General features: G+C 45.7%; 2 protein-coding genes across 8 annotated transcripts in view; one reads left to right on the top strand and one right to left on the bottom strand.

Annotated features, from left to right (window-relative positions):
• Positions 1–780: 780 nt before the first annotated feature.
• On the bottom strand, positions 781–22,808 carry stn1 (STN1 subunit of CST complex). Of its 5 annotated transcripts, none has more exons than XM_078564991.1 (10): positions 22,648–22,808; positions 15,644–15,832; positions 6,993–7,088; positions 5,749–5,820; positions 4,823–4,978; positions 4,170–4,287; positions 3,674–3,848; positions 3,225–3,347; positions 2,156–2,228; positions 781–1,263 (listed from the first exon to the last, which is right to left on the bottom strand). In XM_078564991.1, the coding sequence occupies exons 2-10, from the start codon at positions 15,798–15,800 to the stop codon at positions 1,106–1,108; spliced, it is 1,128 nt and encodes a 375-aa protein (XP_078421117.1). In that variant the 5' UTR covers positions 15,801–15,832; positions 22,648–22,808; the 3' UTR covers positions 781–1,105. The 5 variants fall into 5 exon arrangements, with proteins under 5 accessions (XP_078421117.1, XP_078421114.1, XP_078421115.1 ...); XM_078564988.1 differs by having other exon boundaries at positions 3,674–3,857; positions 22,648–22,806; XM_078564989.1 differs by having other exon boundaries at positions 3,716–3,857; positions 22,648–22,804.
• Positions 22,809–22,870: 62 nt separating this feature from the next.
• Positions 22,871–24,413, top strand: part of LOC144694493 (STE20-like serine/threonine-protein kinase) — a 160,926-nt gene continuing 159,383 nt past the window's right edge. For all 3 annotated transcript variants that reach the window (XM_078564981.1, XM_078564980.1, XM_078564979.1), the window contains exon 1: positions 22,871–23,805. In XM_078564981.1, the coding sequence (XP_078421107.1) occupies positions 23,656–23,805 (150 nt within the window). In that variant the 5' untranslated portion in view covers positions 22,871–23,655. The remainder of the gene's footprint in view (positions 23,806–24,413) is intronic.

Below are 24,413 nucleotides of genomic sequence, written 5' to 3'. Positions count from 1 at the left end.
CTCAAATATTAAATCGTTCTCAATATCCCAGGGCCCACTGATTATTCACAGGAGGGAGGGCAGGCTGCTACTTCAGCTGCTCAGCTAATATTACACCTGATAGGCCCAGGTCACTGAGTAGCACTCACCAGAATCATATGGTAGCGGGTTCATGCCTCACTGAAGAGACTGGAGAACCTAATCCAGGCTGACAGTGGGCGAGGGAGCTAATGGACCTCAGTGAGAGAGAGAAGGGGCATTGTAACAGGTCACTGCAAGCTCAGTCAGCTTCAAGGGACCAAAGTGATGCTGTTGCTCTGGATTGTCTGACCAGCACGCATGGACAATCTGAGTCAACAAACAAGGCACGAGAAATCTAGTTCAACCTGTGCACAGTTCTCACTCGCTGGGTCAAAATCCTGGAACTCCCTCCCTAACACCACTGTGGACTGCAGCAGTTCAAGAAGGCAGCTCAACACCACCTTCTCAAGGGCAATTAGGGATGGGCAATAAATGCTGGCCCAGCCAGCGATGCCCATGTCCTATGAATGAATATTAAATAAACTCGCTGACTGCATGCAGCTCTCATTCATTGTGTGGTCCTGAAGCTGAGGCAAGGGCAGCTTGCCCAGTATCCTTGGCTGACACCATGTAAGAACAGATTCTCTCATTTGTCTCATTGCTGGTTATGGGATCCTGCTGTGCACAAAACATCTCCTGGTTTTTCCACATTAGAATGACTGGGCTTCAGACGAATTAAGTAGCACTTTGCAATGTCCTGTGATTATAGAATGTACCATGTTTAAATAAATGCAAGTTCTTTATGTAGTTCATAGCAGTGGACAAATTCAAAGTCAAAGCACCAAGATCTGTTATCTGAGGTTTCATAGGAATAGTGATTAAAACCCCTTGCGACTCCATGGTACATTCCAGTGCCACCCCTGTAGATAAAAGGATGAATTCTCGCAAATCCTGGCTTACAGCGACAGGCTGGGTAATCACCGATGTGGGGGTTGAGTCAAGACTCATGTCCCCTGGCTCAGTCCAGCAGAGTCCAGTGTCAAGGTTTTTCTTGGTGCCTGAGTTGGGGACCCATGCAGTGGGGGTCTCTTGGGCTGAGTCCCAGTCAGGTAGCTGTGTAGTGTCGGTCCATGGTGCTGACTATCTCGCTGTTGCACTCCAGTCTGTCCAGCACCCTCTGCACTGTGGCCTCACTAACTCCCGCACTGTAACTGTGCCGCACACAGCTCATGATGTGAAGGAAAGGACAGCCCTTATCAACATCTATAGCAAACAGAAAAGAAATTAAATATCTGGTGCTGGCAGGGGTACATTCTGAGATAGATTGAAGAAGGTGAAGGTGATGGTACCTATAGAGAACCTACCAATTCTGGGACAGCATTCTGAATTCTACTCTACCTCTTCTCCCATCTCTCTCAGTCTCAACCTCTCTCCCGTTGATCTGACAATAGTAAATCTCCCACTAAGAGGCTCTGTGCTGCTCCCTGCACACCTTAAGTTAACACTCATCATTCCCCTCTCACAGGAGATGCCATCTGTTACAATCCATACCGAACACACATGTTTTCTGGAGAGATCAGTTCCCACCACGTTTAACAGGATAGTGTGGACAAAGTCTAAGGTTGCTCCTCTCAGAAACAGTCCACTTCCGTCACAGCAAATAATGTATCTGCTTCATACGCTCGGTCTCCGAGACTGAAGGCTCTGCTGACTGAGAGAAAAGCATTGTGACAAGAGATGTCACTGTAACCATGGCTACAGTAGCTGGGTGATGATAGGACTAGACCAGTAATTCAGGGTTAACGAACTCAAAACCGCCAGAAAGTGACGTGTCACTGTGGGATTGCCGTAAAAACCCGCTGAGCTAAAGCAGTGAGTGTGGATTCACTGCACAGTGGGATGCTGAGTATGCGTGACATAACTTCACAAAACCAGGGGACAAGTAGTCATTACTTTTATCTGATTCCATCTCCGAAGCCCCTCGGGATGCTTTTTGTATGTTAAAAGTCGCCATAGGAATGTAATTCATCATTTATCACCAGTTGTCCCACATGGGTATCTGTCACCATGCCCCTGTCACTCACCCAGAGGAGGTTCATATGCAGAAGGAGCCCTAACAAAGGCAACAAGATTGAGAGGAAGGGATGTCACTCACATTTTGGTCGTGTGGAATCATCTCGAATGATTCCTAGTGTCACACTGTGTAATTCCTTCTCCTCATCAGTCACCTGTACAATATTCACGAACAGACAAATACCATCACTATGTCATTCTGTATAACTAACATGCACAATGTCACCCACCTCCTGATGCTGGGCTCAGTGCAGTGATGCAATTTTAACCCTGCTGCATTGTAGGCATTACAGGATCAAGGATTCCAGACCCACGATTCTGAGCTCGATTATAAGCAGGTTAACAGGAAAGGGGTTACTGGTGATCCACAAATCCCACTCCTGGAAAAAAATCCTGCCTCAACAACCTGGTTTTTGACTAAGTTACTAGATTGGCATTATCAGTAGTTATAAGTTCAGTCAGGGGTCAGTTGTCCAGCAACGTGGTGAACTGTGGTTTTCAAAATGCAATTGAATAGCCATTTAAGCAGCTGCTGAATAATATTGATTAGGATTGAAGGACGGAGGCTGAGACTGGCATTGGGAGGGAGGTTGGGGCAGAGGCTGGGATGGACACTGGGACACATGTTGGGAAGGAGGCTGGGACAGAGGTTGGGATGAATTTCATGGGCATTGGCACATACATTGGGACGGTGGCTGGGTCGTATGTTCGGATGAATGTTCAGCCGTGTTCTTGGTTATTAATGGCAGTGATTCACGGTGTCTGGTCACTAGTGGAGTTTTGTAGATACTGGAATTGTGTTGATGCTCTTCATCAATGATCTGAATGACAGCCGACAAGATCATGGATACTGCAAAGATATTTGCAGGTGGGAGGACCCAAGATGAGATAAATAGATTGTAGGCACTGTTTGCTAGATAAAAGTCGCAGCATGAACTTGGATGGGACATCATCGCCAACATACAGAGCATATAGGGTTATTCCTCAAGCTCTTTTCAAAACAAAGAGAAGGAGAATGAGATAGTGGGAGAGAGTGAAAGAGGGAAGAGGAGATAGGATGGGACAGAGGGGGAAGGAGGGTGGGGCAGGGAAGTGCACAAATTGGTGAGTTCAGAATCCAGGCTGTGCAGGTGATTTGTTCTGCAGCTTACCAGATATAGCTCATTGGGTCCGGCCACTTTCTGGAAGATGACTCCCTCCTCCTGCAGAGCGCAGACAGCGTCCTCAAAAACCTCATGAATCTGCTTCGATACACAGGCCGTGCTGGGGCAATCCTTCAACATAAACCAGAAGGTACATAAAAGATAGGGAGAGGGAGGGAGAAAGGGTGGTGGAGAGAGAGATGGTGGGGGGGGGAAAGAGGGCGAGAGAGAACGAGGGAGAACATGTAACGTCACAAGTTCACATTGCACGACTCTCTTCACCCTCTCATCTACATCACTGCCCCAACCTGCATGGCCTCTCGCCCCCCCCACTCCACGCACCTCCTCAACCTACCAATCACCACCCTCACCCCCACTCCATATTCCCTCATCCTCACTGATCACACCCACCCAGCTGCCCCCTTACCCTGTACAGACTGGGTTTAGCCGACACCCACCTGTGAGGTTTGGGGTGGGTGGTGTTGTAGATACAGACTCACTCGGTCTTGTTGAGCAATGCAGGCCAGTGAGTCGATGGCCTCCAGCTCCCGCTGGTAGAAATTCTTCACTCCATTCTGATTCAGAAACTGTCTGATCTTCCTCTGCAGTGACAGGGTCTGCACTCCCTGTTGACTAAAAGCAATGAGAGAGATAGTAACAAAAAAAGATGAGAGAGGTGAATACATTGGTTAGAATCAGATAGCAAACAGGGAGAACTGGGTACAGGAACAATAAAATAATAATTTGTGCATAAACACAGACCCTCCATTCACTCCCTCCCTATTTTGGACCTGTTCATCCCTGTGCTTCCATCCCTCTTCCCACTCCCTCTCACACACGCGCCTTCATCTCTCTCTCTCCGCAGCGCTTGCTCTCATTCCTGCCTCTCCATTCCTTTCCTGCCCTCCGTTCTCTCCCTCCCCCTTTCCTCTCCTCCAACGTGACGGTTCTTACTTTTGTTCAGGTGAATCCTTTTGCATTTCAAATGGTTTATCATAAAAGTTTCGGTAAAGATACGGGAGTTCCAGCATCCGAGAAATCTGTGCAGCAAATAGAGGATCGACCACCTTAGCTACAGATAAACAGAACACGTTAAACAAAGCAGGAACTCCAGTCCGAGCACAACTTGAACCCCACTCGACCACGAGCCCAGCCACTCGACCCCCGGCCCAGCCACTCGACCCCCGGCCCAGCCACTCGACCCCGGGCCCAGCCACTCGACCCCGGGCCCAGCCACTCGACCCCGGGCCCAGCCACTCGACCCCGGGCCCAGCCACTCGACCCCCGGCCCAGCCACTCGACCCCAAGTGCAGCCACCTGACCCCGAGGCCAGCCACTCGACCCCGAAGCCCAGCCACTCGACCCCGAGCCCTGCCACTCGACCCCGAGCTTTGGAGCTTTACAGAGATGACCGCGCAGTGTGAACAAAAACAAAAGTGGCTGAACACACAAAGGCTCGCTGAACAAAGGGTCCCACACGAGCTCTCACACACCCATGGCACTCCACACACAGCCCTGCACCCCAACACTCGCTCATACACAGACAATCTCAAGGCACTACCCCATACATGGTGCCGCCCCGCCCCCACCCAGACAGACTGACTCACAAATACTGGTGGAGTTGACTTCTCTTTGATCTCTAAAATCTCTGAGCCAGCCCCTGACCTGGACGATGTCACCCAGTTCTAACTGGGAGCTGCTTTGCTCCAGCTGATTGATCCTGTTCAGCTGTTCCAGGAGGTTCAGACCAAAGGAAGATGAAGCTGTGGGAGGAAAGCAGAACTCAGGAGAATTTGAAATGAAAGATTGGCTTGACCAGTTTATTCTGTGCAACCAACAGCTGGGGGGTAATGAAACAACTCACGGGAGGAGGAGGCTCCACAAACATCCCCATTATCAATGATGGAAGAGCTTAGCACATCAGTGCAAAAGATAAGGCTGAAGTATTTGCAACAATTTTCAGCCAGACATGCCGAGTGGATGATCCATCTCGGCCTCCTCCAGAGGTCCCCAGCATCACAGATGCCAGACGTCAACCAATTCGATTCACTCCATGTGACAATAAGAACAGCTGAAGACACTGGATACAGCAAAGGCTACGGACCCTGACAACACCCTGGCTGTAGTATTGAAGACTTGTGCTCCAGAACTTGCCAGGACCCCAGCCAAGCTGGTCCAATACAGCTACAACACTGGCATCTACCTGATGATGTGGAAATTTCCCCAGGTATGTCCTATCCACAAAAAGGAGGACAAATCCAATCTGGCAAATTACCGCCCCCATCAGTCTATTCTCAGTCATCAGTAAAGTAATGGATGGGGTTGTTGACAGTGCTATAAAGCGGCACCACCAGAGGGGCAGTATTCATCATTCCTTCACTGTTGCTGGGTCAAAATCCTGCAGCTCCTTCCCTAACAGCACTGTGGGTGTACCTACACTACATGGATTCAATAAGGCAGCTCACCACCACCTTTGCAAGGGCAATTTGGGATGGGTAATAAAGGCGAAAAATGAATAATAAAAACACCGTACCTAGTTTTACGTTCTCCATTGCTCTTTGTTTTTTCCACCACAAGCAGCTAATCACTCCAGTCCCATCATCCACTGCAAAGCAGATTCAGCTAGTGAGGGAGAAGTGTAAACAAGCAGGACGGGCAACAACAGAATCATTTACAGCAACAATTTTATTTAGCACATGCACAATCACAGAACCAAGCAATAGCCTTGTCAGTGGTTAGATGGATTTTTTAAATCCTGCCTTTTAGTTTAGTCAGCAGAGACTGTGGGGGAAGGGCAGGTCAAGGTTGCTCAGGACTCAGAGCCAGGGGAGAAGCCTGGTTGAAGAGTACCTGAGATAATGCACATTATTGAGTTGAGTTGCACCTTGATATATTTGGTATGGCACCTTGATATATTTGGTATGGGCAGACTGGTACAATACTGGTGCTCAGTATTCTGCAGTTGAGTACTTGATGGCAAGCGCAGGGTCCTTAAGAGTCTTGGCCTGTGATCCACAAGAGGTACCGACCAGTTTACTGAGGAGGCTATTGCAGGTTTTAATTTTTCTTGCAGTCTTGATGAGGTGCTATCTGTAAGTGAGGGTTCTGTCATGGGTGACACCTAGATAAACAGGGCGGGAATCGTGCTTCAGTCTTTGGCCATCCAGGGTGGTGTTCAGTTCCCTCTTAGCACTGGCATTGTGAAGGTGGAACGTACTAGAGACTGTTTTACTGGTGCTCAGTTTTAGGCACCAGGTCTTGTAGTAGTTGGCAATATCGTCGTTTAGTGTGTCTTCCACCTTAGGGAACGTGTGAGCCTGTATGCCACAGCTGATGTCATCACAGCAACAATGTCAAACCCTGAAACCAACCCTTTCAATACTGCATTTACAATCATTCCCTGAACCCCACGTGACTAAAGTGAGACAGCTGTTCAGCACACCTGTGCCCCCGGCCCCAAATCCCACTCCCACCAATTCACTAGAGCGCCCAAAGGTGCCCTCTCAATCCTTCAGCTCTCGGTGACAGAACACCAAACTACTAGGTTCCATGATTGGCTCCACCTGGGGGTGGGTGAGGTTCTGATGAACCTAAACGTTAACTCTGTTTCTCTCTCCACAGATGCTGCCTGACATGCTGAGTATTTCTAGCATTTTCTGTTTTTATTTCAGATTTCCAGCATCTCCAGTATTTTGCTCTCCTGCAGAATGTTGGTGCTCAGGTGCTGCCAAGGAGACAGTGTAGAAATAAACACATAATCCATCCAGAAACACCAACCTCCAAAACTGAAAAACTTCTCCCTCTCTCGCTTCTGAACAATCGTACCCAGGATATCCACCTTGGTGATGGGATGGGTTTTATAGAAGAACACTCCTGTGCAAACAACACAAATCAAGATTAAATCACCACATTAATCTGCAAACACTTCCAGAGCTTCAAATACTGGCTAGTGCTGCAGTTAAACCAAGAAAGGATTGGACCAAAGTATAGGCTAATAAATGACGGCCAGAAAAGATCTATGAGAGGCAAATTGTATGTGATTAGCTTAATCGAGTTCTTTAGATACAGTAATGGAGAGGATTGATGAGGGTAATGTGGTTGATGTTATGAATATGGAATTTGAAAAAGCATTTGACAAATAACCATATAATAGACTTGTCAGCAAAATTGAAGCCCGTTGGATTGAAGATGCAAAATTCACTGAGAAACAGAAAGCAGAGAATATGAGTGAAAGGTTTTTCAGACTGGAGGAAAGTAAACATTGGTGTTCTCCAGGGGTCAGTATTAGGACCACTGCTCGTGCTCCTTTTTAATATATACTCATGGCCTAGACTTGGGTATACAGGCCACAACTTCCAATTTTGCTGATGACATCCAGTGTGGAAGACAGTAACAGACTTTGGGAGGACATAGGCAGAGTCACAGAATCACACAGTGCAGAAGAGGCCCTTTGGCCCATCGAGTCTACACCGACACGTGAGAAACACCTGACCTACCTACCTACCTAATCCCATTTACCAGCACTTGGCCCATAGCCTTGAATGTTATGACATGCCAAGTGCTCAACCAGGTACTTTTTAAAGGATGTGAGGTGACCCGCCTCCATCACCCTCCCAGGCAGTGCATTCCAGACCGTCACAACCCTCTGGGTAAAAAAAGTTTTTCCTCACATCCCCCAAAAACCTCCTGCCCCTCACCTTGAACTTGTGTCCCCTCGTGACTGACCCTTCAACTAAGGGGAACCGATGCTCTCTATCCACCCTGTCCATGCCCCTCAATCTTGTACACCTCGATCAGGTCACCTCTCAGTCTTCTCTGCTCCAATGACAGACTGATAAAATAGGCAGGCAAGAGGCAGATGCAATAAGTTTAAAGTGATATATTCTGGAGGAAGAATGAGGAGAGGCAACATAAACTAAAACAGAATTTTAAAGGGACACAGCAAGAGACACCGGGGGTGTATGCACACAAATCTATGGTGGCAGGAGAAGTTGAGAAGGTTGTTAAAAAAACATAGGGGATCCTTTGTTTCATTAGTTGAGGAATAGAGTACAAAAGCATGGGAGTTACGTTAAACATTTATATTTATTTTATAAAGCCTCAGCTGAAGTATTGTGCTCAATTCTGGGAACCACATGAGGAAAAATGTCAAGGTTTTGGAGGGGGTGCAGAGGATTTACCAGAATGATACCAGAGATAAGGGACTCTGTTTTGTGGAAAGACTGTAGAAGCTTAGGTTGTCCTCCTTAAAACAGAGAAGATTAAGAGATTTGATATTGTTATGATCCTTGGCCAGACCCCTAAATTGTTGGTAAGTTCCAGTCGGGAACCAATAACGTTTTGTTTAAAGTCAACAAAGTTTGACCTTCAAGACACTTGGTCAGTGAATAAAGCCACAAAATTCCACAGGTTTTGGACAAAGAAAAATAAACTTTACCGTACAAGGTCGAAAAGATAAAACAAGTTACAATATCTATCTTAGACTCTTAACATTCAGGGTTACAATGAGGCATGTGTGTATTTACAGGCAAACTGTGGTCGAACACACCTCATTACACAAGCAAATGGCAAGTGCGACCAAGGCAGAGTCCATGGATTTCTCAACAACCCACCCAGACATCAGTAACACTGTGAATCAATCTGTGTCACCGAACCTTAGTCTCTCTCACGAGGGATTCCAGTCTTCACCTTCAAAGATCTAACCTGGGAATTCTCTTCAAACGTTGCCCCAACTTGGACAGCATCAACAATGGCCCACCTCACAGGATTTCAATCTCATCTCCTAAAATTCCATTTCCCTGGATTCCCGGGTATGCATTCAACTCACAAGAACAACTTCAACTCTTCAGCCGCACTGAGTAGAACCCTACTGCTCCAAAGAGGTAACCTTGCCCCAACAATCCTTCGGCTGCCTTCCTGAATCTTCAGGGTTTCTCCTGAGCCCTCTTCAATTACCAGATTCTGATGGCATCAAAGGTAGCCCAACTCGCAGGGTTTCAATCTTGTCTCCAAAGATTTGTTCCCCTAGATTCCGGATTCCACACTCAAGCACCAAATTACAGGCATAACTCCAGATCTTCAGCCGCGCCGGGCAGAACACTACTGCCCCAAAGGGGTACCTTTGCCCAACAGCCTGCAGCGCGGAGTCACCAACCTCTGGCTGCTTTTTTCACTTAATATCTGCTCCCCACAGCCCTTTTCCTTTTTGGAGTCTGTTTCTCTGCTCCTCTCTTTTTAACAGAACTGGGATCTTCTCCTGTCCCCTCTTTGGGAATCTTCTTCTGGGGCCTCTCCCTGCCCCCTCTCCCTTTTGGGACCTCTCCTCGTCCCCCCTCCCTGTCCGGGGCCCTAGTCCTGATCACCTGGCCTGGGTTTTTGCGCCGTTTTCCTTCTCGCACAGGCATGCTGGGCCCAAGGAATGTAAAAGTGCCGATCTGCGTGTCCGCTGTCATTGGCCCTTTGGATCACTTTGCGGTCTCAGCCCTTTCCGTTGAAAATTTTACTTCTCAATTCTGCAGGCACTTCTGTTGCTTCTGTAATGTCCATTACATCAGTTTTGTTACTTGGATCAGTTCTTTGCTGAACTGGATCACAATTGGGCAAGGAGCTTTTATTCACAGGAACAAATTCAGTACTATGACACCCCATCCCAGGTTGTGGAAAATCTATACTGCCCACTATTTCATTGCCCAATGTAAAGTCTACATTTGTAATAGGTAATTTTGGAATAACTCCAACAACTACACAAGGCTTCTTCATCAGAGCACAGTTTAAATTTACTCTATGCAATGGGTAAGGCACACCCTACACATCAACACCCTGTATTAATACATTCTGATTCAGAGAACTTTCTAAAGAAAGGTCTAAATCCTTTGCTAACAATAAGCTCTGAGCTGAACTAGTATCTCTCAGGATAACTATTTTTCTGGGCTCTTTCTTGGACAAAACTGGAGTGACTTACCCTTCCTTATAATCTTTTTTGGTTCTATCTATTTCTACTGTAAAAACATTAGAAGCACTGGGTTTCTCAAAAGTTTCACTTTCTCGTGCAGCTTTCTCTGTGGAAAATCCTGTCACTTGCACCAGAGCCACTGTTTTAACATCTGTTCCCTTTATTGGTACTGTCTTTTTCAAAGACTCCTTAAGTATTCCTATTACTGCCACTGGTTTACTGTTCGCCTTCCAACAATGGATGAGGTGTCAGCTGTGGCTCAGTCCATAGCACCCTCGCCTTTGAATCAGACGGTTGTGGGTTCATGTCCCACTCCCGGAAACCAAGAACTGTGATTGTACTCAAAAGAGTTGCAATCTGTGACTGTTGATAACTCGAAAGAGTTTCCAACAATGGACTTTGAGATATCCTGTCTTATTACAATAAAAACATACTGGTTTCTCATGTCACTTTTACCCTCTACAATTTCCTTTCTATTGACTAGAACAGCTTCTGCCTTTTCCATAAAGCTCGACTATTTTCTATTCCTCCAGCTTTTTTTTTGGGTTTACCAATGGAAATCTACTGCTCTCTAGCTGCCTATGCGATATATCATACCCATCTCCCAGAACCACTGCTTCCAGTACCTTAGAGAACCTATGGTCTTCCAGGTGTGACCTAATAGCTATTGGGATGTTATTTTGAAATTCTTCCGGTATCATTAGCTCCCTTACATTCTCAAAATTTTGTTCTAACTTCAGGGATTGAAATCACTGGTCCCAAACATTTCTTTCTCCCTAGCAATTTCTACAAATGTTTCATTCGATTTTTTCTTCAAAGTCTAAATCTCAACTGATATGCTTCAGGGACAAGTTGATAAGCATCAGGTACTGCAGCTTTAACTATCTCATAATCTGAGGATTGTTCTTCTGAAAGACTAGAATGCACATCCAGTCTTCCTGACGAAAAAATGAGTGTCCATGTGTCCTTTGGCAACTTTAACTTTGTAGCCACCTTTTCAAATGAGATAAAATATCTCTCAACTCTGTCTTCCATGAATTTAGGCAATAGGCGAATACTCTGTTATATCAAAACTCGGAATGGGACTTGATTCCCCATCCAAACAACTAGAGTCTCTTTCATCCCATAACCTAAGCTGTTCTCTGGCCAGCTCATGATGTTTGATTTCTTTCTCTCTTTGAAACTCAAGCTTTCGCATTTCTATTTATTTCACACTTTTTCTTTCTTTGCTAACTTCTCTCCCTGGAGTTCAAGTTCAAGCTTTCGTATTTCCATTTCTTCTGCTCTTTCTTTTTCTCTTTCCTCTTTTTCCAATTTGAACTTTCGCATTTCCTTTTCTTTTTCAGGTTCAAGTATTTTAATTTCTCTGTCTCAAGCTGCTTCATCTGCAACTGAATTTTAGCTAACTCAACTGAATTGCTATCTGGATTAACTTTTCCTTCTTCCAATTCCAGATGCTGTGCTATTACCTCAATTATTTCTGCTTTCTTAGCCCCTGCTTTTAACTTTAACTCTCTTGCTAATGAGATTAACCTCGTCTTGGTTAATCACTGCAAATCATTCAGGGATAAAGCTTCCCTCTCCAGAAAAGTAGCATAAAATGACAATGCTATTTTGCTTTCCAATCAGTATCGTCAGCAAGTAGCAGCACTTGTATTTGTCAAAATCCCTGACAAGCAGCAAATTTATGTTGTGATCCTTGGCCAGACCCCCAAATTGTTGGTAAGATCCAGTTAGGAACTAATAATGTTTTGTTTAAAGTAGACAAAGTTTGAGATTCAAGCCACTTGCTCAGCTAATAAAGCCACAAGATTCCACAGATTTTGAACAAAGAAAAATAAACTTTACTATACAAGGTAAGAATGGTAAAACAATTTACAATATCTATCTTATACTCTAACATTCAGGGTTACAATGAGGTATGTGTGAATTTAGAGGCAAACTGTGGTCGAACATACCACACTAAACAATAAATGGTAAACGCGACCAAGACAGAGTCCATGGATTTTTAAACAATCCACCCTGACATCAGTAACACTTTGAGTCAACCAACCTTACTGAAACTCAGTCTCTCTCACAAGGGATTCCAGTCTTCACCCTTGAAGATCTAACCTGGGAATTCTCTCCAAAAGTGGTTCCAACTTGGACTGCATCAATGATGGCGCACCTTACAGGGTTTCAATCTCGTCTTACAAGATTCCGATCCCCTGGATTCCCAAGTGCACTCAAGCACCAACTCACAAGCGCAAGTTAAGCTCTCCGGCTGTGCCGAGCAGAACACTACTGCTCCAAAGGGGTACTGTGCCCCAATAGCCCACAGCACACAGTCACCAACCTTCGGCTGCCTCCTTGGATCTTCAGGAGTTCTGTTGAGCCCTCTTCAATTACCAGACTCAGACGGTATCAACAATGGTTCATCTTGCAGGGTTTCAATCTCAGCTGCCTTCTTCACTTAAGGTATGCTCCCCACAGCCCTTTTTCTGTTTGGAGCCTATTTCTCTGCTCCTCTCTTTTTAACTGAACTGGGACCTTGTCCTGTCCCTGTCCTTTCTTTGGAACTCTTCTTTTGGGACCTCTCCCTGTCCCCTGTCCACTTTGGGACCTCTCCTTCTCCCCTGTCTGGGACCCTAGTCTTCCGTGGTGCTCTGCTCCTGGTCACCTGACACAGGTTTTCGCATTATTTTTCTTCTTGCACTGGGTCCAAAGAATGTAAAAATGCCAATCTGTGCATGTGCAGCCTGCTCCTGATCTGCGCATGTGAAAAAGCTCCGAGGCCAGCAAGAATTGAAGATCCCGACCTCAACTCTCAACACTTAGGTAAGCTTGACTTTCCTAACAATACAGAGGTGCTGAAAATCATGCAGGATTTATTAGAGTAAATCAGGCGAAACTGTTTCCAGTGAAAGAAACATTGGTAAGCAGGGGACACAATTTGAAGTGATTAGCCAAAGAACCAGAGGGAACATGGAGAAAGATTGTTTTACGAATGAGTTATGATTGTGAATACAGTGCCTGAAAGGGCAGTAGGAGCAGATTTAAAAGGGAATTTTTTTTTTATTCGTAGATGTTGGCGTTGCTGGCTAGTCCCATCCCTAATTGCCCTTGTTTAGGGAGCATTTAAGAGTCAACCACATTGCTGTGGGTCTGGAGTCACATGTAGGCCAGACCAGCTAAGGACAACAGATTTCCTTCCCTAAAGGGCGTTAAAGAACCAGATGGGTTTTTAAAATGATCGACTTTTAATTCCAAATTTTTATTACATTCAAATTCCACCATCTACTGTGGCGGGATTTGAACTCCAGTTCCCAGAACATTACCCTGGGTCTCTGGATCACTAGTTCAGCGACAATACCACTATGTCATCAACTCCCTTTGATTGGGTGCATACATGAAGAGGAGAAATTTGCAGGGCTATGGAGAAAGAGTTGAGGAGTGGGATTAATTGGATAAGTCTTTTAAGAGCTGGAACAGGGACAATGGCCTCCATTGGTGTTGAAAGATTTTAGGATTCAATGAGACAGAATCACAATGATCCGAGACAAGTCAAAATGATCAGAATAAGAATCAAATTAACTATTCATGTGTTCAAACAATTAAAGACAGAAATGAACTGTTCACACAATCTGAAAATTTCCTGTTCAAGCTGCTGCTATGAGATGTACACCACCAGAGGGCCTCAATTCAATCAGTAATCTGGGCAAGAGGATAAGACAGTTTAAACTACAAATACTTCACTTGGTATCAAACACATTCTGTACCTGTTCTCGGAGTGTTTTATGGGGACTCTGTAGAGAGAGCTTTACTCTGTATCTAACCCCGTGCTGTACTTGTACTGGGAGTGTTTGATGGGCACAGCATAAAGGGAGCTTTACTCTGTATCTAACCCTGGGCTGTATCTGTCCTGGGAGTGTTTGATGGGGACAGTGTAGAGGGAGCTTTACTCTGTATCTAACCCCATGCTGTACCTGTCCTGGGAGTGTTTGATGGGGAAAGTATAGAGGGAGCTTTACTCTGTATCTAACCCCGTGCTGCACCTGTCACAGAATCACACAGTGCAGAAGAGGCCCTTCGGCCCATCGAGTCTGCACCAACACGTGAGAAACACCTGACTGACCTACTTAATCCCATTTATCAGCACTTGGCCCATAGCCTTGAATGTTATGACGTGCCAAGTGCTCATCCAGGTACTTTTTAAAGGATGTGAGGCAACCCGCCTCCACCACCCTCCCAGGCAGCGCATTCCAGACTGTCACCACCCTCTGGGTAAAAAAGTTTTTCCTCACATCCCCCCTAAACCTCCTGCCCCTCACCTTGAACTTATGTCCCATCGTGACTGACCCTTCAACTAAGGGGAACTGCTGCTACCTATCCACACTGCCCATGCCCCTCATAATCTTGTACACCTTGATCAGGTCGCCCCTCAGTCTTCCCTGCTCCAACGAAAACAACCCAAGTCTATCCAACCTCTCTTCATAACTTAAATGTTTCATCCCAGGCAATATCCTGGTGAATCTCCTCTGCAACCCCTCCAGTGCAATCACATTTTTCCTATAATGTGGTGACCAGAACTGCACACAGTACTCCAGCTCTGGCCTCACCAAGGTTCTATGCAACTCCAACATGATCTCCCTACTTTTGTAATCTATGCCTCGATTGATAAAGGCAAGTGTCCCATATGCCTTTTCACCACCCCACCAACATGCCCCTCCGCCTTCAGAGATCTATGGACACACGCGCCAAGGTCCCTTTGTTCCTCAGAATTTCCTAGTGACCTGCTGTTCATTGAATACTTCCTTGTCAAATTACTCCTTCCAAAGTGTATCACCTTGCAGTTTTCAGGGTTAAATTTCTTCTGCCGCTTATCTGCCCATTTGACCATCCCGTCTATATCTTCCTGTAGCCCAAGACACTCACTGTTAACCACCCGGCCAATCTTTGTGTCATCTACAAATTTACTAATCCTACCCCCCACATCGTCATCTTTGTCGTTTATATAAATGACGAATAATAGGGGACCCAGCACAGATCCCTGTGGTACGCCACTGGACACTGGCTTCCAGTCACTAAAGCATCCTTCTGTCATCACCCTCTGTCTCCTACAACTAAGCCAATTTTGAATCCATCTTATCAAATTACCCTGTATCCCATGTGGATTTGCCTTCTTTAAGTCTCCCATGTGGGACCTTGTCAAAGGCTTTGCTGAAATCCATATACACGATCCCTTTACACTATCCATCAAACGCTCCCAGGACAGGTACAGCATGGAGTTAGAAACAAAGTAAAGCTCCCTTTACACTGTCCTGGGAGTGTTTGATGCGGACAGTATAAAGGGAGCTTTACTCTGTTTCTAACTCCATGCTGTACCTGTCCTGGAAGCGTTTGATGGATAGTGTAAAGGGAGCTTTGCTTTGTATCTAATCCTCTGCTGGGAATGTCATGTTGCTTATTTAAATGAACTGTTCATGCAGTGACCCACCTGGTACAGGCTGAGATTTCTTAAGTTCTAGGATGTCCTTGATGTAAAGTTTTGCAAATACTCTGTGTACTGGGTCTAGACCCCAGAACATGTTGGGCAGTGTGTCCTCTGCACACTCACTGTCACGCTGCATAATCATTGAAGCTCCAAAATCCATCAGAAGGAAGATGCTCAGTCTGTAGTCTCCAACTGCATTTCAAACAATGAAAATCATAAAATTCAACACAAATTAAATGTGGGGAATTGGGAATGTGCTCATGGTTAAATTGCTCACCAAACACACACTGCTTCAAGCTGCCAAACTAATACAATCTTTAATTAACATAAGATTAAATGGGTTGGTCGGAGCCCAACTCGCCCCACAAAATCAACCGGTCACCTTCACCCCTCTCCCCATGATCTCCATCAACTGCTGACACCACCCTCCACAGGCTCCATCTCCTCCTGACATTCCCCCCACCCTAGGCTCTGAACCCCCTCACCACAACACCCGCCACAGCAAAAGGCTCTGGCCCATTCCCTCACTTATCTCACTTTCAACCTGTGTTCCTGTCAGGGGAACCATGGGTATGAGAGCCCCTCTGAGACCTTGCTTTGTGGGTCAGGGTAGTGGGTGGCTGCCAGAGTCTGGACCGGGGCCAGGTTGGGGTGGGGGCCTGGGTCAGGGTCAGGGTCAGGGTCAGGGCAAGGATTGGGGGCCTGGAATATTTTGCTTCAGTCTTCACAGTAGAAGGCACTAATAGCATTCCAATACTAAATAATCAAGGGGCAAAAGTGGGAGAGGAAATAAATACAATAACTATCACTAGAAAAAAAGTACTAGGGAAACTAATGGGGCTAAATGCTGATAAGTCCCGTGGACCTGATGGGTTACATCCTAGGATATTAAAGGAAGTAGCTACAGAGATAGTTGATGCACTGGCAGTAATCTTCCAAGAATCCTTAGTTTCTGGAAAAGGATTGGAAAACTGCCAATGTAACACCCTTATTCAAAATGGGAAGGAGACAAAAAACAGGTAACTATAGGCCAGTTAGCTTAACATCTGTCATTGGGAAAATGTTAGTGTCTATTAGAAAGGATGTAGTAGCAGAATATTTAGAAATGCATAATATAATCAAGCAGAGTCAGCATGGCTTCATGAAGGGGAAATCATGCCTGACAGATTTATTAGAATTCTTTGAGGAGGTAACAAGCAGGATAGATAAAGGGGAACCAGTAGATGTAATATAATTGGATTTCCAAAAGGCATTCGATAAGGTACCGCATGAAAGGCTACTTAATAAGATAAGAGCCCATGGTGTTGGGGGTAGTATATTCGCATGGATAGAGGATTGCTAATTAATAGAAGACAGAGAGTTGGGATAAGGGGGGCATTTTCAGGATAGCAATTTGTAACTAGTGGAGTGCCACAGGGATCAGTGCTGGAGCCTCAATTATTTACAATATATATTAATGACTTAGATGAGTGTGAGGTTATCCATTTTGTACGGAAGAATAAAAAGGCAACTTATTATTTAAATGGAGAGAAACTTCAGAATGTTTCAGTGCAGAGGGATCTGGGTGTCCTCGTGCATGAATCGCTGAAAGCTAGAATGTAGGTACAGCAGGTAATAAGGAAGGCAAATTTTTGGCATTTATTGCTAAAGGAATAGAGTATAAAAATAGGGAAGTGTTGTTGCAAATGTACAAGGCATTGGTGAGACCGCACCTGGAGTACTGTGCACAGTTTTGGTCCCCGTACTTGAGGAAGGATGTAGTTGCACTGGACGCGGTTCAGAGGAGGTTCACTAAATTGATTCCAGAGATGTGGGGCTTGTCTTATGAGGAGCGATTGAGCAGTTTAGACCTATACTCACTAGAGTTTAGAAGGATGAGAGGAGATATAATTGAGGTATATAAGATGCTAAAGGGGATAGACAAGGTAGACGTGGAGTGGATGTTTCCCCTTGTGGGGCATTCTAGACCATAGTTTTAGGCTAAGGGGTGGTAGATTTAAATCAGAGATGAGGAGGAATTACTTTGCTCAAAGGGTCGTGAATCTGTGGAATTCACTACCTCAGAGTGCAGTGGATGCCGGGACGCTGAATAAATTTAAAGAGGAGATAGACAGATTTTTAATTAGTAATGGGCTGAAAGGTTATGGGGAGAGGGTGGGAAATTGGAGTTGAGCACAAAATGAGATCAGCCATGATCATATTGAATGGTGGGGTAGGCTCGAGGGGCTGAATTGCCTACTCCTGCTCCTAGTTCTTATGTTCTTATGAGGGAAGTGAATGTACTATTACCAAATTTGCAGATGATACAAAAATAGGTGGGAAGGCAAGTGGTGAGGATGACACAAGGAGTCTAGGCAGGTTAAGTGAGTGGGCAAAAAAGTGACAGATAGAATATAATGTGGGAAAATGTGATGTTAAACACTTTGGCAGGAAGAGTAGAGGAGCTGAATATTATTTAAATGGGGAAAGACTGCAGAAGGCTACAGCACAGATGGATTTGGGAGTCCTTGTGCGTGAATCCCAAAAACCTAAAAGACAAGTTCAACAGGTAATAGGGAAGGCAAATGGAATGTTGGCATTTATTTCAAAGGGAATGGAGTATAAAAATAGGGAAGTCTTGCTAAAACTATACATGGCACTATTTAGACCGCACCTTGAATACTGTGAACAGTTTTGGTCCCCTTATCTAAGGAAAGATGTACTGGCATTGGAGGCAGTCCAGAGAAGGAGCATTAGGTTGATTCTGGGTATGGAGGGATTTTCTTATGAGGACAGGTTGAGAGTAGGTTGGGCCTGTACTCATGGGAGTTTAGAAGAATGAGAGGCAACCTTATTGAAACATATAAGATTCTTAGGGGGCTTGACAGGGTAGATGCTGAGAGGTTGTTTCCCCTTGTGGGAGAGTCTAAGGCCAGAGGGCATAATCTCAGAGTAAGGGGTCACCCATTTAAAACCAAGATGAGGAGGAATTTCTTCTCTCAGAGTGTAATTATGTTAATCTGTGGAATTTTTTTACTGCAGAGTGCTTTAGAGTCTGGGTCGTTAAGTATATTCAAGGCTGAGATAGACAAATTTTTAATCAGTAAGGGAATCATGGGTAATGGGGAAAAGGCAGGAAAGTGGAGTTGAGGATTATCAGATCAGCCATGATCTCAGTGAATGGCAGAGCAAATTCAATGGGCCAAATGGCCTACTTCTGCTCCTATGTCTTATGGTCTTATGGGTCTGAGGCTGGGTTGGAGCCAGGGTTGGCGTCACTCACCTGCCAGATGGTCAGGAAATGGAAACCCGGGACTGCGGCACGTCCTGGTGCTTATTAGCATAAAATAAATATTTATGTGTGGGCAGGGTCCGTTAGATAGGATGCACATGATGCCACTATGTACGACAACAAGAAAATGGCCCCAAATGCCTCACACTGGATAGTTGGGTTTGGGGAGCCTCAGCCAGACTCCCATGTGTCCAAAGGCCCAGCATCCAAACCAACTCAATAACTTGCCTGGAACCTACAGGGATATTTACCTCCAGGTCCCCATGTTCCTCAGTCTCCTCAAACTAAAACCACCCAAAGAGGAAAAATACTGCAGATCTTCAACATCATAAACACAAATAAAAAATGCTGGAAATACTCAGCAGGTCTGGCAGCATCTGTAGGGAGAGAAACTGAGATAACGTTTCAGGTTGATGACTTTTCTTCAGAAGTAGGGAAAAGTTAGAGAAATTATAAGTGAAAGGACAATGGCGAGGGAGGTTTCTAATAGAGTGGAGGGCAGGAGAGATTAAATGACACAAACGTTGATGGAACAATACAAAAAGAGAAAGGTTACAGTGCAGAAAGAGACCATTCAGCCCATCATGTCTGCGCCAGCCAAAATGAGAAAAAATAATCCAGCCGCTCATTTTAATCCCACTTTCCAGCACTTGGTCTGTAGCCGTTTAGGCTACAGCACTTCAGATGCAGATCCAAGAACGTTGTAAATGAGTTGAGCGTTTCAGCCCCAACCACCAACTTAGGCAGTGAATTCCAGATGCCCACCACCCTCTGGGTGAAAAAGTTTTTCCTCATGTCCCTTCTAATCCTTCTACCAATCATCTTAAATCTGTGCCCCCTGGTAATTGACCCCTCAGTTAGGGGAAACAAGTCTTTCCTGTCTACCTTATCTAGGCCCCTCATAATTTTGTACACTTCAATTAGGTTATCCCTTAGCCTCCTCCTTCTAAGGAAAACAACCCTAGCCTATCCAATCTCTTCTCATAATTGCAATTTTCAAGCCCTGGCAACATTCTTGTAAATCTCCTCTGTACTCTCTCCAGGACAAAAAGACAAAAAACAAAAGATGGGTCTTGAGCAGGTGTAAAAAGCAATTATTGAATCATTATCAGCACTTGCCAAAACAACTGGATCAGAGGTTAAGATCTAAAGTTATTGAAATCTGAAAGCTGTGGAGTGCCTCATCAAAAGATGAGGTAATCTTCCTCAAACCTCCTATCCAATATCTCCATCTCTACCTGGTCTGCTGAGAGATTAATTTCAGCCTCTTTTGTGAAGACAGATGCAAATACTCATTCAGTGCCTCAGTCATGCTTCTGCCCCCAATTGAAGATTCCCTCTTTTGTCCTTAATCAACAGCAAACGGTGCACCCTTTTTTGAACAACTTACATGTCAGTCAGTTTAACCTCGGTGATGGGAAAGCTTTTACAAACGATAATTCAGGACAAAATTGACAGTTACTTGGACAAATCTGGATTAATTAAGGAAAATTAGCACAGATCAGTTGAAGTCAACTCCTATTTAACTAAATTGATTTGAGTTTTTTGATAAGTTAACAGAGATGGCTACAGGTAGAAGATGGCGGAATAGCTCTAGGTGAATTGCTCCTTCAGAGAGCCAGATTCTGTGATTCTGATGAGAGCAATGCAGTTGATGTTTAGTACTTGGACCTCTAAAGGGTATTTGCTAAAGGGTCACATAACAGCCTTGTAAGCAAAGTTAAAGCCCATGGAATAAAAGGGACAGTGGCAACATGGATATAAATTGGCTGAGTGCCAGGAAACAGAATAGTAATGTACGGTTGTTTTTCAGACTGGAGGAAGGTTTATAGTGTAGTTCCTCAGGGATCGGTAATTGGACCTGTTCTTTTCTTGATCTATATTAATGTTCTAGAGTTGCATGTGGAGGGCACAATTTCAAAATTTGCAGATGACACAAAACTGTGAGGATGATATTGATAAAGTTCAAGAGGACAAAGGCTGGTGGAATGGGCAGACATGTGATAGATGAATTTTCGAGCAGAGTAACGTGAAGTGATTCTGGGGAATGGTTTCAGGGATGAGCAACTTCAGTTATGTGGGATTCGGATTGTTCTCCTTGGAGAAGGTTGAGAAGAGATTTGATAGAGGTATTCAAAATCATGAGGGGTCTGGGCAGAGTAGATGGAGAGCAACTGCTCCCATTGGTGGAAGGATCGAGAGCCAGAGGGCACAGATTTAAGGTAATTGGCAAAAGAAGCAATGATGACAGCAACGAAGGCAGCGAGTGGCTAGGATCTGGAATGTGCTGCCTGAGATTGTGGTGGAGGCAGGTTCAATCGAGGCTTTCAAAAGGGAATTGAATAATTAACTGAAGAGGAAAAATTCACAAGGGTATAGGGGGTGGGATTAAGATAAAAGCAAAATACTGCAGATGCTGGAAATCTGAAACAAAAATAAAAATAGCTGGAAAACTCAGCAGGTCTGACAGCATCTGTGGAGGGGAATACAGTTAACGTTTCGAGTCTGTATGACTCTTCATCAGAACTGAGGAGATATAGAAATGAGGTGAAATATAAGCTGGTAGAGGGGGGGTGGGACAGTTAGAGCTGGATAGAGGGCCAGTGATAGGTGGAGGCAAAGAAGTGATTGCCAAAGATGTCACAGACAAAAGGACAAAGGGGTGTTGACGGTGGTGATATTAGCTAAGAAATGTGCTAATGGTGACATTAAGGGTAGAAAGCAGGACGAGCAAGTGACAGATAGCCCTCGTGGGGTTGGGGTGGGGGGGAAGGGATCGAAATAGGCTAAAAGATGAAACAATGGATGGAAATACATTTAAAAGTAATGGAAATAGGTGGGAAAAGAAAAATATATTTAAAAATATAAATTATTGGAAAAAGGGGGATCGGAAAGGGGGTGGGGATGGAGGAGAGAGTTCATGATCTGAAGTTGTTGAACCCAGCTGTAAAATGCGTAGTAGATGAGGTGCTGTTCCTCCAGTTTGCGTTGAGCTTCACTGGAACATTGCAGCAGGCCAAGGATGGACATATGGGCATGAGAGCAGGGTGGTGTGTTGAAATGGCAAGCGACAGGGAGGTCTGGGTCATGCTTGCGGACAGACTGAAGGTGTTCCACAAAGTGGTCACCCAGTCTGCATTTGGTCTCTCCAATGTAGAGGAGACCGCTTTGGGAGCAGCGAACGCAGTAGACTAAATTGAGGGAAGTGCAAGTGAAGTGCTGCTTCACTTGAAAGTAGTGTTTGGGCCCTTGGATGGTGAGGAGGGGGGAAGTAAAGGGGCAGGTGTTGCACCTTCTGCGGTTGCATGGGAAGGTGCTGTGGGAGGGGGTAGAGGTGTAGGGGGTGATGGGAGGAGTGGACCAGGGTGTCCCGGAAGGAACGATCCCTGTGGAATGCCGCTGGGGGTGGGGGGGGGGGGTGAAGGGAAGATGTGTTGGTGGTGGCATCATGCTGGAGATGGCGGAGGATGATCCTTTGAATGTGGAGGCTGGTGGGGTGATAAGTGAGGACAAGGGAGATTAAGAGTTGCACTAGCAGAGAGCCAGCATGGACAAGATGGGCCGACTAACCTCCTTCTGAACTATAATCATTCTGTGATTGTTGACAGGATGTGGAGTTAGAGGCCCTGAGTTATCAAAAACTGGAGAGTCTTCAGGCCCCACTCAGGGTGATTTATAAGGAAGTCAAGGGATGTTATCTACAAACTGCAACAAGGTCTGAGGAAATACTTTCTACCTGAAAGAATGGGTCAGCTGTGAAATCAGCTCCCACCTGAGGCCTGGGCTGAATTCAGCAACAATCCGAATGCCATTGAGCAGCCGTCAGGATCTCCCCGGAGCGATCCATCGATGCGATCTGCGCTCGATTGGGCCACGCTGGAGGATGATGCTGTCCTCTGACTCAGACTCGCCGCCCCGCAGTCTGCCGGGCGCTGATTGGTCGGTTTGGCTGTCACTCGTGGAGGGCAGTAACGGTCGGAGGGCGAGGGAGGTGGCGCGCGCGCGCGCGCGAGCGAGCGAGAGCGAGTCCGGGTAACACGCACGGCGGGAGCGCGCGCACCGAGTGGGGCTGGGGCGACGGCAGCAGCAGCAGCGGGAGGCGGTTTCTGGCCTGTGAAGGGGCAGCTCTTTCCCAGATCCTGGCGACAGAGAGGCCGGCGGACACTGGGCCGGAGGCAGCGAGGAACTGTCCGGGGCTAGCGGCGTCTGGTTAGCCCGGGAGTGGGAGCAAAGCCGGGACTGAGAATGAGCCCGGGATAACCCGGCCGGCCAGCATTAACCTGGGACTGGACCGGGAGTAAATCCCCGGAGAAACTGGATTAAAATCCAAAGTAGAGTGATTCGAAAACGGCAGACGAAGGGCAGCAAAACACAAGTGATCCGGGCTAAGGAAGGGTGTCAGGAGCGAATTGGAATAAAGTCCGGCTTTAGGAGTGATCTGGAGTAAAGCCTGAGATTGAAGTGGTCCAGGGTAAACACATTATCGGGGACAATCTGCAGTAAAGCAGGAGTAATTCGGGATAAAGTGCAAAACTTGAAGTAACCCAGAGTAAAGCACGTCAACCAGAGCTCACTGGAAGTCCCGCCTGGTATCTGGAGTGTTCTAGAGTGAAGCACGGGACCAGGACGGTTCTGGAGTGAAGCACATCATTTGGAATATTCTGGAGTGATGCTCAGGCACAGGAGCCATCAACCTAAATTTTAGGTTTGAAAAGTCAGAAAACCCATTTGTTCAGATCTGAAAATGTCCTTCTTCAACTTTCGGAAGATTTTTAAGATCGGCGGGGAGAAGAAGAAGAAGCAGTTTGAACATGTGAAAAAGGATGTAAACCCTGAAGAGATCTGGCAGATCATCGGAGAACTGGGGGATGGGGCATTTGGCAAGGTCTATAAGGTGAGGGCGAAACTGATCAGTTGGTGAAAGGTAGAGTGTGGTACTTTCTGATAATCACAGATCTCAGTATTTTTCTGAGCAACTTAGATGAAGGGAAAGAGGAAAGCAGGAAACCATTGAGCTTGAAGACAGTCAGAGAGCAACTGAGATGAATTGAAGTGGTGGCATCAAGTTTGATTTTAGAGAGCAATAATTTGTATTGTTGCACTCCAGGTGTTATTGGTGGGGAGAGTTCACTGTTACCTTGCCTGTCAAGGACACCTGGTGTCCTGACTTTAAAAACCTGCCCCCTTTCTTCAGGAGAGAACTCAAGTCAGAGGGTGCAGGAGAGATTTTACTAGATTGATATTAGAATGAGGGGCTGAGATTAAGAGTGGAGAGCACAGATAGTGATGAGGCCTGAATTTAACAAGGTCTGAGAGTGATGGGATACAGCTACTAACTTGGAAATTTGGTGCATGTGGGAATTCTGTGCAGAGGGGGAAGGAGTTGCTGCTGCTTATATTTTGTCAGCCTCCAGGAGCTGGTGAGCGTTTAAAGCTTCAATTAGGTGAGCAAATAGGTGATTGTTTGGTGAGTTTTTAAGACTTTACCCCTCTAAACTCAGA

Source organism: Cetorhinus maximus, chromosome 20 (assembly GCF_964194155.1).
Source record: "Cetorhinus maximus chromosome 20, sCetMax3.hap1.1, whole genome shotgun sequence".
Lineage (NCBI taxonomy): Eukaryota > Metazoa > Chordata > Chondrichthyes > Lamniformes > Cetorhinidae > Cetorhinus > Cetorhinus maximus.
This window is presented reverse-complemented; position numbering and strand designations above follow the sequence as displayed.

What these genes read in the sequence shown, in the direction of transcription:
- stn1 (XM_078564988.1), bottom strand. Translation starts at nt 15,800, where the DNA reads ATGGATTTTGGAGCTTCAATGATTATGCAGCGTGACAGTGAGTGTGCA. An exon ending in AATGGAGAACGTAAAACTAG is followed by an intron (nt 4,979 to 5,748) that starts GTACGGTGTTTT and finishes TTCCTCCCACAG; the next exon opens with CTTCATCTTCCTTTGGTCTG. An exon ending in GACCCAATGAGCTATATCTG is followed by an intron (nt 2,229 to 3,224) that starts GTAAGCTGCAGA and finishes AATATTGTACAG; the next exon opens with GTGACTGATGAGGAGAAGGA.